Raw genomic sequence first — 12,986 nt, forward strand, 5'->3', positions numbered from 1 at the left:
TTTTTGGAATGTGGGAGGAAACCGGAGTACCCGGAGAAAACTTTGTTCTCTCACTCCCATTTCTTCTTTTTTGCATTTTAAAGCTCGACTTAGAACCTCCAACCTTCCCACATGGAACGTCTTTGGATCAGGAGTGTATCCTGCTATAAGCATCCTGAGTCGTGTACGTAAATATCACCCATGCATGCTAATAGACACTCTATTTTGTAGTGGTTCTTCTTCATGGGCAGATATTCTGGATGTCGCTACATTTTTTACTTCATGCGTTATCGCCCATGTATGTAGATTCATCGAGAGAGAGTTGGGTGTTTTTAACTTCTTTAAGTTGTAGGTTTCGTGTTTTTGTGTGAAGTTTGGTTTCAGAGAGACTTCAGAAAGACAGTCCTCGAGTCAACAAGAAAGGCTTGGCTGACTCCCTGCAGGCTTCAGCGTACCACCCACCACTACAAAAGCATGCCAGCTGAACTCGCTATATCAATTATCTTAAAAACCCGGCTGGCTTCAAACGTGAGCAGGACACAGAAAATGGCATTGAAATCTAGCAGTAGTCTACCTTGTAACTGTGGCGAGGAGAACATTCTCTCCGCACAGCTTCCCCTGAGAAACCATCTTTAAGCAACCAAAACTGAAAAAGAAAGAAAGAAAAAGAAAGAAAGAAAACAAAACATTTAGTCAAATGTTGCTTGCTGACATCGAACATATCACAATTTGTACATTTCAACTGAATGAAATTGCTGACTTGGAGCCAACGTTTGTTTGGTCAAACCCACCAACACCGCACACCAGAGACCGGTATGGAAACCATCGAAGAAGTGTGGAGCTGGACTCTGGTGCACTGCACCTGGCTTGAATGCCAGCATGACCTGGACCGCACCATTGCAACCAAGTACGATATGATATTAGGAGAAATATGATCTCAGGGAAGAAGTACATTTGAAACACTTCTATGCTAGGACTACGTTAAAAAGCCATAGCATTTCAGTATGTGGAATCAAACTATGGAATGGATTGAGTAAGGACCTCAAACAATGCACAACGATGAGCCAATTCAAGAAACAATACAAGCAGTTGATGTTTGCTAAATACAAGGATGAAGAGTCTTGAACCAGTCATGATGTGCTATATATATCACTATATTGACACTTACTATGGTACCCATTATGTCATTGGATGCTCATATCACCTTGTACTTCGGTACGTGACAGAAAATAATAAAATAAAATAAAATAAAATAAAATAAAATAAAATAAAATAAAATAAAATAAAATAAAATAAAATAAAATAAAATAAAATAAAATAAAATAAAATAGGAAAGCAGGAAGTGAACAAATGTAACAGTTACTGATTGTAAAAGTACCAGATGGAGGGGTAGGATTTAATAAGCTTTGCTTCTTCCTACTCCTTTTGGACATGTGGAACTGTGAACTGATTATGGGATGCACTCAATTGTAATCTGATGCATGTTCAAATGAAATAAAACCATTACCATTACCATATCGCCAAATGCTGATAAAGCTACGCAATAGTTAGCATAAGCCAACAGAGGCCAGGCCAGGAGTGTAAATAGTAGCTAAACATACTCAACATTTATACATCATTTATATCCTATTATATTTCAGCTGGGAAGAAATCCAATGTACACAACACATGCAGATCTGCACATCTGTATAATCTGCAACAGCCATATTATAGTCATTTATATCCCTGTATATATCCTCACTGTATTATAGTCACAGTCTGTTATAGTTTGTACATAGATCTGTCCATTTACAGCTCTATTCTATTTCTACATTTACTTACTAATAAGGCACTTATAAATTTGCACTTCTGGTTGGATGCTAACTGCATTTTGTTGCCCTGTACAAGTGACATGAGCAATAACAATAAAGTTGAATCTAATCTAATCTAAACAGACATACGGTACGCCGTCTAATGAATGAGCGACTTTTTGGAAATGTAAACACTAACCTTACCACACTAAAGTCAACCATCTTTTCTTTCCATTTATGGTCCATAAAGTACCAGAATGCACTGAGGCTACACTTCTTTTTGTTGTTAAATGTGCTCCTATATGGTTCTTTATCATTAAATGTGAATGTCATGCATCAGGAACGTGATGTGTAAAACATGACATCACACACATTGCTGTGTTCACCAAAGTAAACATTGCCAACGTTTGCTCTTCTTCATGCGTTTGTGCCGTCAACGTAGCCTAAGTTTATACCATGCTAATAACTTTGTGATTGTACGTATCCAACCTATAAACAGATTAACCAATCATTATCCTCTGAGAGCTGGAAAATACAGACAGGCTTTGAATGAGCCAAAGGCAACACGGCATTCATGTAAATATTAGCTCGCTCTCGGTAATGGTTATGATCCATTTGTTTCGGACATAACAAGATGCATTCAGGAACGTCCCTCTTGCAAAATAACCTTATTGTTCTGACTGAGTTTCGACCAAAGTGTAATGTGAATGCAGATTATCAGTCCAGTACTGCAGGAATACACAAGGAATACACAAATCCTGGCAGACTGGTTATGTGTCTGAAGCAAGAACTTGTTATATTCATTCATTCATTTTCTACCGCTTTTCCTCATGAGGGTTGCGGGGGTGCTGGAGCCTATCCCAGCTGTCTTTGGGCGAGAGGCGGGGTACAGCCTAGACTGGTGGCCAGCCAATCACAGGACACATATAGACAAACAACCATTCACACTCACGTTCATACCTATGGACAATTTGGAGTGGCCAATTAACCTAGCATGTTTTTGGAATGTGGGAGGAAACCGGAGTACCCGGAGAAAACCCACGCATGCACGGGGAGAACATGCAAACTCCACACAGAGATGGCCAAGGGTGGAATTGAACCCTGGTCTACTAGCTGTGAGGTCTGTGCACTAACCACTCGACCACCGTGCCGCCAAGTTGTTATATTAATATATTAATATATATATCAATATTTGAGACGTCTCTACTGAATGGTACCAGTCATGGAAAATACGATGAAATCTGGGAATTGGGAATTAATGTCATGTAGACAGGAAGTACCGGTTACAATACTTCATGCTTCAAGCTAGATGGCCTGTGTCCTGACACCCAAAGTTCAGCATACTACATGTGAATGTGTTGGGTAATAATCCAAAAGATTTTCATCCAATACCTCAATGGTTACTTCAAGAAGTACTTATTGGACGATGGATGGTGCAGAAGATGGAGACTCACCGTTACCGTGTTGGCTGTGAGGGTGGGGGCACTGCTGTCATTCCCGGGCTGTTCGCTCTGCGTGTGTGTCGGCGTGTACAGAGTCAGGGCATGTTCCGCCACCGTGTTTGGTCCTGTGAAGTCAGCTGGTGGGTGAGCGTGGGCTGGGGCGTATTCAGCAGGGATCCCATTCTGTGGTGGATGAGGGTACTGGGCCGGTGGAAAGGGTTGAGCCATCGCTTCGGGGGGAGCCGGGGCCTCTTGGTTACCCTGTAGAGATATCAAGAAAAGGGGGTACTTCAATTGAGATAACTAGAAGTACATAAGACCACATGCAGAAGTTACGGATTGGATGATACTCCTTTCTCTCAGTTTTCCAAAGACGGTGACGGTGGTGGAGACCATCTAAAACAAGGGTGTCAAACATGCGGCCTGCGGGCCAAATGTGGCCCACAGGACACTAGTTTGAGGCCCCCGCCTTGATATGAAAGTTGTTGTATGGTATCATGTACCCAGAAAAAATTATTACATTTGATTAATGTTCATGTTAAAGGTTAAATAACTGTTAATAGTTATCCTCCCTATCCGTGTGGAAGTGGTAAGTTTGTGGCTATTTAAGTTTAAAGGAAATAACTTGGAGACTACCGTTTAGGTCGCTAGCTCTCTAGTTTGCGAGTTAGCATGTGTCTCAAGACCCTGCAGTTGTGCAATACGTTGTAAATAAAAAGAGTATAAATGTGACTATAGTCGTGTTTTGTCATGTCTACAGGGCTCTAATAATGCTTTGTTAATTTTAATCTGAAAAAATAATTTGTCTACCCACCAACTATATGTGGTTTCTTAAGTTTTTATTATTTGCCATTTTATTATTATTATTATATTTATTAATTAATATTTATATTATTACTGATTGATTGATTTTCTTTATTCTTGATTTGGTGACATTAGGCTCCAGCACCCCCCGCGACCCTCGTGAGGAAAAGCGGTAGAAAACGAACGAATGAACGAAATACTTTGGAAACAATTGGCGTGCCGTATTCAAACACGTATGTGGCCCCCGGGCCGTAGTTTGCTCACCCCTGATTTAGAGGATTCATAGTGGAAATAGATGTATCCCAATGTCAGCATTTTAAGCTAACTGAAATTAACTTGTTTTCTCATGTTATAATGCACACAAAAGGGAAAGAAATTTGTGTTCATGTTTCACATAGGATTGGGAATGATGGACAATATTCCCCCAAAAGTGCAATTCCCCTTTAAAGCAGGGTTTGGTGTGACACCTTTGCCTCCGGTCCGTATACGTTCTCCCCGACTATGTGTGGGCCGTCTGGGTCGGGGTTCAGGCTTTGGTATATACCTTTAATATCACACCACATTTGCATGCACTTTGATACCAAGGTCATCCACGTAGAACTTGTACATTCACAGATAAACGTCCTTTATTTTGGACTTTTTCAAGCAAGCTTCTGCAGAGTTTAAGAGGTTAATTTGAATTTTCTGTGACCGCTGTCTACTTTAGCTGCCTGTACTTGCAAGAATTTTAATGGCTTGCTGTCATTTGCCATCTAAATGCACATTTGCCTAAAGACTTTTATTACACCGGCGTCATTAATCATTCACATCAAGAGCTATGAAAAAGTCTGGTTGGCTTGATATATTCATATTACAGTGGTCAACTAGAAGAACATGCTGACAGTTACTATGGTACACATAATGTCATTGTATTGTCATATCACCTCGTACTTCAGTACAGGACAAAAAAGTACAAAATTAAAAAATACATAAATAAAAAAAATAACCCTTAAACTGTATTATGGAAAGCAGGAAGTGAACAAATGCAACAGTTACTGATTGTAAATAAATAAATAAATACAAATGTAAATAAATAAATAAATAAATAAATAAATAAATAAATAAATAAATAAATAAATAAATAAATAAATAAATAAATAAATAAATAAATGACCTTAAACTGTATTATGGAAAGCAGGAAGTGAACAAATGTAACAGTTACTGATTGTAAATAAATAAATAAATAAATAAATAACCTTAAACTGTATTATGGAAAGCAGGAAGTGAACAAATGTAACAGTTACTGATTGTAAAAATACCAGATGGAAGGGTAGAATTTAATAAGCTTAGCTTCTTCCTACTCCTTTTGGATATGTGGAACTAACTATGAACTGATTATGGGATGCACTCAATTGTAATCTGATGCATGTTCAAATGCAATAAAACCATTTCCATTACCATTAGCATATATAGCATATTTGTGGGAAATGTATTACATTTGCGGGATTATTACATTCAAAGCTGCAGATTTTGTATTACGTTTGTGGTTTATTACGAAGTTGTTGACTACTTTTAAGGACTGTTTGCACTGGGCCCAAAATGAAACTCAAACTAAATTCGGAATAGATTAATTAATCTTAATGGATTAATTATTCACACTCACACAAGCAGAACTTTCACTTTTACACAAACTTGACTTTCACTTTCTCTGAGGGCCGGCCATTGCTATTTAGACTGTGTACTTCTATGTACTACATTCTGGCGAGTCATGTGATACCACTGGTATCAGCTGCCTTGGGGTCGTCTGACGCAAACATGGCTGCCAATTCATGCCGACCACCACCAAAAATTCCTTCCCATCCATGCACCAGTGTGGGTGAAGTGTTTTGCCCAGGGGCACAACGGCAGTGGAGCCCCTCAAGAAATTGATGAAAGTCCTTGTAGGAAGTCAACACAAAATAATAAAAAAAATACATGACACAAATGTGAATTAATGCCAAGCATTCACGTCATGACAAATAGGAAAGCCCGATCAATCAATTAACTAATCAATTATTGATTTTATACCCCAGTTGGCATTTTCATCTTCCTCACTAGCTTTGGTAAGTTCATTCTCTTTTCCCTGTCATGCGCTTTCACCCTCGTCCGGGCTAATTTCCTCCTACCAATGATGATGAATCTATCTGACATATTAGCAAGCCACCATTCCTTGATGGAATATGGCTGTAAAGAAAGGTAAGAATCAATCCTATCAACTTTTCGAGGAAGGACGAGGCTGTGACCTTAACCGTTTCCACAATCGATATGAGGGTATTGAAGCTGGCCATTGTCATGCATAGACATTGATGCCGTCAAGCATAACAAAGCAGTTTGCCGATGACTGGCGGACTGTTGCGGATCTGGCTGAGAGATGCCATCGACTCCCCCAGGCAGAGCGGCTGATTTAGCCTCATTTCAGGGTGTACTTTGTTCACTTCAAAACAACAAAAAACAAGAGGCCAGCAGCGAGATGGAGGCAAAACACCAAGAAGGAAAGGGACATTGGCATCCATTTACCTTGCCTCTGTGTCTATGTCTCTACCTTCTATGCCAGGGGTCTCAAACTCAATTTACCTGGGGGCCACTGGAGCTAGGGTCTGGGCAAGGCTGGGCCAGGTTTTCCCCCCAAAAAACAAAGCAAACTTTTTCAGTGTTTTGGTTCCGATGTTCTACAATAAAAGCTCTGATAAAACATTCCACTGTTATATCTTAATTTTTATTTTTCTGCACAAAATAAGATGAAAAATAAATAAATCAAGAATAAAGAAAATCAATCAATCAGTAATAAATAAATATAATAATAATAATAAAACGGCAAATAATAAAAACTTAAGAAACCACATATAGTTGGTGGGTAGACAAATTATTTTTTTCAGATTAAAATGAACAAAGCATTATTAGAGCCCTGTAGACATGACAAAACACGACTATAGTCACATTTATACTCTTTTTATTTACAACATATTGCGCAACTGCAGGGTCTTGAGACACATGCTAACTCGCAAACTAGAGAGCTAGCGACCTAAACGGTAGCCTCCAAGTTATTTCCTTTAAACTTAAAAAGCCAAAAACTTACCACTTCCACACGGATAGGGAGGATAACTATTAACAGTTATTTAACCTTTAACATGAACATTAATCAAACGTAATAATTTTTTCTGGGTACATGATACCATACAGCATCCATATCAAACTTGCGCGGGCCGCACTAACATTAAACTTTCATATCAAGGCGGGGGCCTCAAACTAGTGTCCTGCGGGCCACATTTGGCCCGCGGGCCGCGTGTTTGAGACCCCTGTTTTATGCATACAATACGTTTTTAAACATAAATAGCAATTTCACTGATTTCAGCTAAAGCTAGCTAATGAGCATTCTGAATATATTATGGTAAACCCACCCGTGCTAAATTAAAAAAAAAAATCCCTACTGTAAAATCTCATCTGCACAATTTTGCATCAATTGCAAAACCTTTTTAAAATATTAATGCTAATGTATACCACATTTTAAAACACACACAGGAAGACCAAGTGTTGTCATTTTTAAGCACACCATGAGCAAGGTAAGTAGCACTAACACTAAAATGCCTACCCGGATTGAATAGCAAAGATAAAACTAATGTCACTTTTAATTATTAATTGGTGCAAAACATTTTGAGACGACTAAATAATGATGGTTAAAAGAATGGTAAGAAGCTCATACTAAATGAACACAATCTAAAAAACAAGTCAGTAACAAGTCAAACGTGATCCCAGGAGAATCCACAGCCTCTAATGTTCACCACTTCCACTTTCTCAGCCTGTTTTCTTTTAATTTATTGAATAATTGAATTGTAATTTAACAATTTGTCTTATGTTGTCCTAGCGACAACATAAGAGATGGTATGTATATGGTTATATTTGTATATATGTGTGTGTGTGTGTAGGTATGTATGTATATATTTATTATTATCATATCTAAAATAGCTAAAAGATCTAAATTATTAAAAATATATATTATATATACATTATTATTACATATGAAGTATTAATAGTAGTATCATTATTATACATACATAACTACTATTATCAATATATTATATATATTATATATATTATTATTATTATTATCATTAATATCAACATTATTATTATTATTGTTATTATTATATAATTATTTATTGATTATTATTACATATTAAGTATTAATAGTAGTATCATTATTATACATACATAACTACTATTATCAATATATTATATATATTATATATTAATATTATTATTATTAATAATAATAATAATATGATTATTATTAACATTATTATTATTATTGTTATTATTATTATAATTATTTATTGATTATTATTTCATATTAAGTATTAATAGTAGTATCATTATTATACATACATAACTCCTATTATCAGTATATTATTATTATGCTTATGCTTATGCTTATGCTTATGCTTATGCTTATGCTTATGCTTATGCTTATGCTTATGCTTATGCTTATGATTATGATTATGATTATGGTGATGATGATGATTATTATTATTATTTTATTGACAATATTATTATTAACATTGTTATGATACTATTTTATTGACAATATTATTATTAACATTATTATTATTATATTATTATTATTATCAACAACAATATTATTATTATTATTATTATTAACAACATTATTATTATTATTATTATTAATAATAATAATTAATAATAATATTATCAATTATTTTACTTAATTTTTTATTATTATTTATTATTTTTTATTCTCTATTTTTATTTTTGTGGATGGAAAAAGAAAAAGTAAAAAAAAAAGAGAGATGGAGACTGGAGGCGAGGTGGAGTCCGGATGAACTTAGTACGCGGTCTAGACTTACAGAGCTGCTGGCTGGGATCAAATGGTCTTACTAAGAACCAAGTTTAGGCTGTTCCAAATATAATTCAGCTTGTTTGTACTCACTGTTTTGTCTTTCCTATGAGGATCTGCTTTTTCCTACAGCATCTCTTCCACCCAAAACAACAAGGACCCCTCCCACTTTTGGCCATGTTTGTATAATACAGAGGGGTGGGACTTGGATGCTCAATTTCAGGTTCATCCTCATTGAAGAAAACAACTCCCGGGTAGATCACACCCTTTCTCCCAGTCTCTGCTGAGATGTTTCTTTTGGTCATCTCCGTGTAGTCAATGCAAGGATGGAGTGGAGGCCTGAGGCAAGTTCAGCTTAGCTCAAACAAGGAACCCTATCAATGGGCTTTGATCAATACACGTGCTGCATGCAACATACTTGTACATTATGATAACCTTGGGCAGAAACATCACGGTGTTATAGCAACAGCTCTATAACGTGTTGGTTTGAAATATCGTCCTTGAAATGAAGAGAAAAAAACGACTCATTTCGGCGAAACTCATCCTTTTTCTCATGACTAGGAGCTCATGACTAGTGCAGATCCCCCACCAATCCGCCTGTTCCATCCACGACCGAGGTACCAAAACTCCTCCACTTAGAGCAGGATCTCATCTTCTGACTTGAAAATGTTTGATATTTCTCCCAGTTTTGTCAAAGTTGGGCATGGACGTACCAACAGACGCACTATGGGAGGCGCTTTCCCTCCGCTGGGGGTTTGAGGCAGAAAAGACAGTCGGGGAAAAAGGAGGAGGGTGAGGAGAGAAGATAGCGTTAGAGATGCTGAACTTCCATCATCCATCAAAGTGACTGAGATGCTGACACATTGAGACATCCCCAGATCCTTGTCGACAAATTGTGCTGGTAAATGATTTCTCCTATCAGCTCCATCATACTATCCACCCCTCCCTCCATTCTTTCCATCCATCTCTCCTCGCATCAAGCAGCCCCCCCCCCCGCACCCCCCGTCTCAGTCTTTTCCCCCCTGTGACTTGATTTGTCCTCAGCTCAGTAGAGCGCCGCGCCTCATGTCTGCTTGGACTTGAGCGCCACATTAGGGACATATATGTCCCCCCGTCCCCGTCCCCTATTTTCCCTACACGTGTACACCCACGCATAGTTGATAGTGATTTCATAGAAAAGCAATACTTCAGTCAGGCTTAGAGTCAATTCACGCCTAATGTGATGTGAACCTAATGTGATGTTTTGGTGCGGAAACTTCGGTTTGGTAGGTAGCATAAGGAACTTAGGGTACACACTAAGGGACATGCTACACAAGAAGCATCAAGTGGTTCTCCGTGTTCCTGTTTGGGAACGCTCGCCCGGGTCTTTAGTGGGACCCCTGTTCTAAAATGAACGATTCAAAAAGTTCATTCATTCATTCATTTTCTACCGCTTATCGTCATGAGGGTCGCAGGGTTGCTGGGTGAGAGGTATACAAGAGAGAGATAGACAAACAACCATTCACACTCACATTCATACCTATGGAGAATTTTGAGTGTCCAATTAACCTAGCATGTTTTTGGAATGTGGGAGGAAACTGGAATACCCGGAGAAAACCCACGAAAATTTTTCTGTGCTGGTTATTGTGTGTAGCTGCTCTATAGGAGTCCACAACTCACTACATTCATTCATTCATTCATTTTCTACCGCTTTTCCTCAGGAGGGTCGCGGGGGATACTGGAGCCTATCCCAACTGTCTTCGGGCGAGAGGCGGGGTACACCCTGGACTGGTGGCCAGCCAATCACAGGGCACATATAGACAAACAACCATTCACACTCACATTCATACCTGGACAATTCGGAGTCGCCAATTAACCTAGCATGTTTTTGGAGTACCCGGAGAAAACCCACGCAATGCACAGGGAGAACATGCAAACTCCACACAGAGATGGCCGAGGGTGGAATTGAACCCTGGTCTCCAAGCTGTGAGGTCTGCGCGCTAACCACTAGATACTAAACCGGAAAAGCGCTAACCGAGGTACCAGTGTACCGACACAACAATGCCTATTCCTTCAATTTGAATCCTTCAAAATGGGTTTGAATACGGCTTGCCTGATCTAGACCTCGGCCACCTACCACCTTAAATGGCCCCCACAGCAACAGCTGGGACGTTATAAGGAGCAGAAGGTACCTCATTCCGAAAAGATTCTTTCTGTTTGATTAGACAGACCAAAATAAGGTTACTTAATTGCAGGGTTATTAAACAGTTCACCCACGCGTAGTCGCCCAGCAGGGGGACGTTGGGGTGTCTGATATTGATTACCTTCTCCTCAGCTATTTTCTATAGTAGCCTGGGGCTTCTCTCCACCCCTACTAACCATTAAACAAACACTCGCTGGTAGAGTTGCTTTAAGGCACACTGAGCACCTCCCCGCCCCCCCCCCCCCCCATTCCCCGACTTCAGCCCCAAGCTACATGAGTGTCTGCAGGGGTTAACACACTAGCGCGGTCCCAGAATGAGAAGGAAGATGTACCCATACATGAAGTGAAAACAATGTATCTTAATGTGCGCTACAATCAACTGTTGGGACCCACGGCTCCATTGTTCCTGGCTGACAGACTGAACTAATGAAGATTGGCCAGGAGAGCCACTGAGGCTCTAAGCTAAGGGCTTGTAAGTCGCACCGTTGCCAAAAGAGATGTATTGTCAACAGAGGAGCGATAAATAAACATCTAAAACATAAGAGTCTTGTGAATGGAAGCGTCGTCTTTCACGCGGACATCCCATGTGTCACAACTGCAAGCTAAGATGGTAGCATAACGGCGTTCCAACTTCAATGTTGTGAAGCTGCATGAAGGCATTCCTTGTTTGAAACACTTTGCCAGGAATAATTTGTGTTGGTGGAGGGTTGAAATCCACCATTACCATCCAATATTGTCTACATTTATGGTGTCCTATTTATGGTAACATGGCAGTCTTTGGGTCTGGCAATTACTGCAGATCTACAAAAAGTATGCTGCCCCGGAACTTAAATACTTAGATTTCTGTAAAAACGTAACACGAGACATTCATCTTCGGGCGAGAGGCGGGGTACACCCTAGACTGGTCGCCAGCCAATCACAGGGCACATATAGACAAACAACCATTCACACTCAAATTCATACCTATGGACAATTTGGAGTGGCCAATTAACCTAGCATGTTTTTGGAATGTGGGAGGAAACCGGAGTACCCGGAGAAAACCCACGCATTCACGGGGAGAACATGCAAACTCCACACAGAGATGGCCGAGGGTGGAATTGAACCATTGTTTCCTAGCTGTGAGGTTTATGCGCTAACCACCCGACCGCCGTGCAGCCTGGTAACACAAGACATTCATTCATTTTCTACTGCTTTTTCTTCACGAGGGTCGCGGGGGGCGCTGGAGCCTATCCCAACTGTCTTCGGACGAGAAGCGGGGTACACCCTGGACTGGTGGCCAGCCAATCACAGGGCACATATAGACAAACAACCATTCACACTCACATTCATACCTATGGACAATCTGGAGTCGCCAATTAACCTAGCATGTTTTTGGAATGTGGGAGGAAACCGGAGTACCCGGAGAAAACCCACACATGCACGGGGAGAACATGCAAACTCCACACAGAGATGGCCGAGGGTGGAATTGAACCCTGGTTTTCTAGCTGTGAGGTCTGTGCGCTAACCACTCGACCGCCTTGCCGCCCTCTTGTAAATTAGTTTTGCTTCATTTTTATTTTATTTTATTGCAGAGAGCTGCGGGATGAGAACTACCAGCCTTGAGATGCGTTGAAAGCGCTTTGAAAGAGGGTGGAATTGAACTGTGAGGTGTGCGCGCTAACCACTCAACCGCCGTGCAGCCTGGTAACACAAGACAAGTATTCTAAATATTGGCCCAGTCCACAGTGTGGCCATGGGCAATATATACAGAGTTGCAGCTAATTTTCAAGTTCTAATCTGGTGACATCGATTTACTTACTACTATGAACTACTACCAATTGTTTAAATACTGTTCCGCTCGTAAGTCAACAAGGAAACCTCCTTGGCAGGAGCCAATCATTAGCTATCAATGAACTTATGACAATATGACATCGAAATAA

The 12,986-nt window shown here is 39.6% G+C and overlaps 1 protein-coding gene across 10 annotated transcripts in view; it reads right to left on the reverse strand.

The window, feature by feature from the left end:
• rbfox3a (RNA binding fox-1 homolog 3a) overlaps positions 1-12,986 on the reverse strand; it is a 335,564-nt gene that overhangs the window by 59,164 nt on the left and 263,414 nt on the right. For 8 of the 10 annotated variants that reach the window (XM_078788898.1, XM_078788894.1, XM_078788896.1 and 5 more), the window contains 2 exons: positions 3,224-3,472; positions 554-625 (listed from right to left, as the gene is read on the reverse strand). In XM_078788898.1, the coding sequence (XP_078645024.1) occupies positions 554-625; positions 3,224-3,472 (321 nt within the window). The remainder of the gene's footprint in view (positions 1-553; positions 626-3,223; positions 3,473-12,986) is intronic. The other 2 variants (XM_078788900.1, XM_078788899.1) reach the window with 1 other exon arrangement.

Source organism: Doryrhamphus excisus, linkage group LG2, assembly GCF_037039965.1.
Source record: "Doryrhamphus excisus strain RoL-2023G ecotype Guam linkage group LG2, RoL_Dexc_Guam_v1.1, whole genome shotgun sequence".
Lineage (NCBI taxonomy): Eukaryota > Metazoa > Chordata > Actinopteri > Syngnathiformes > Syngnathidae > Doryrhamphus > Doryrhamphus excisus.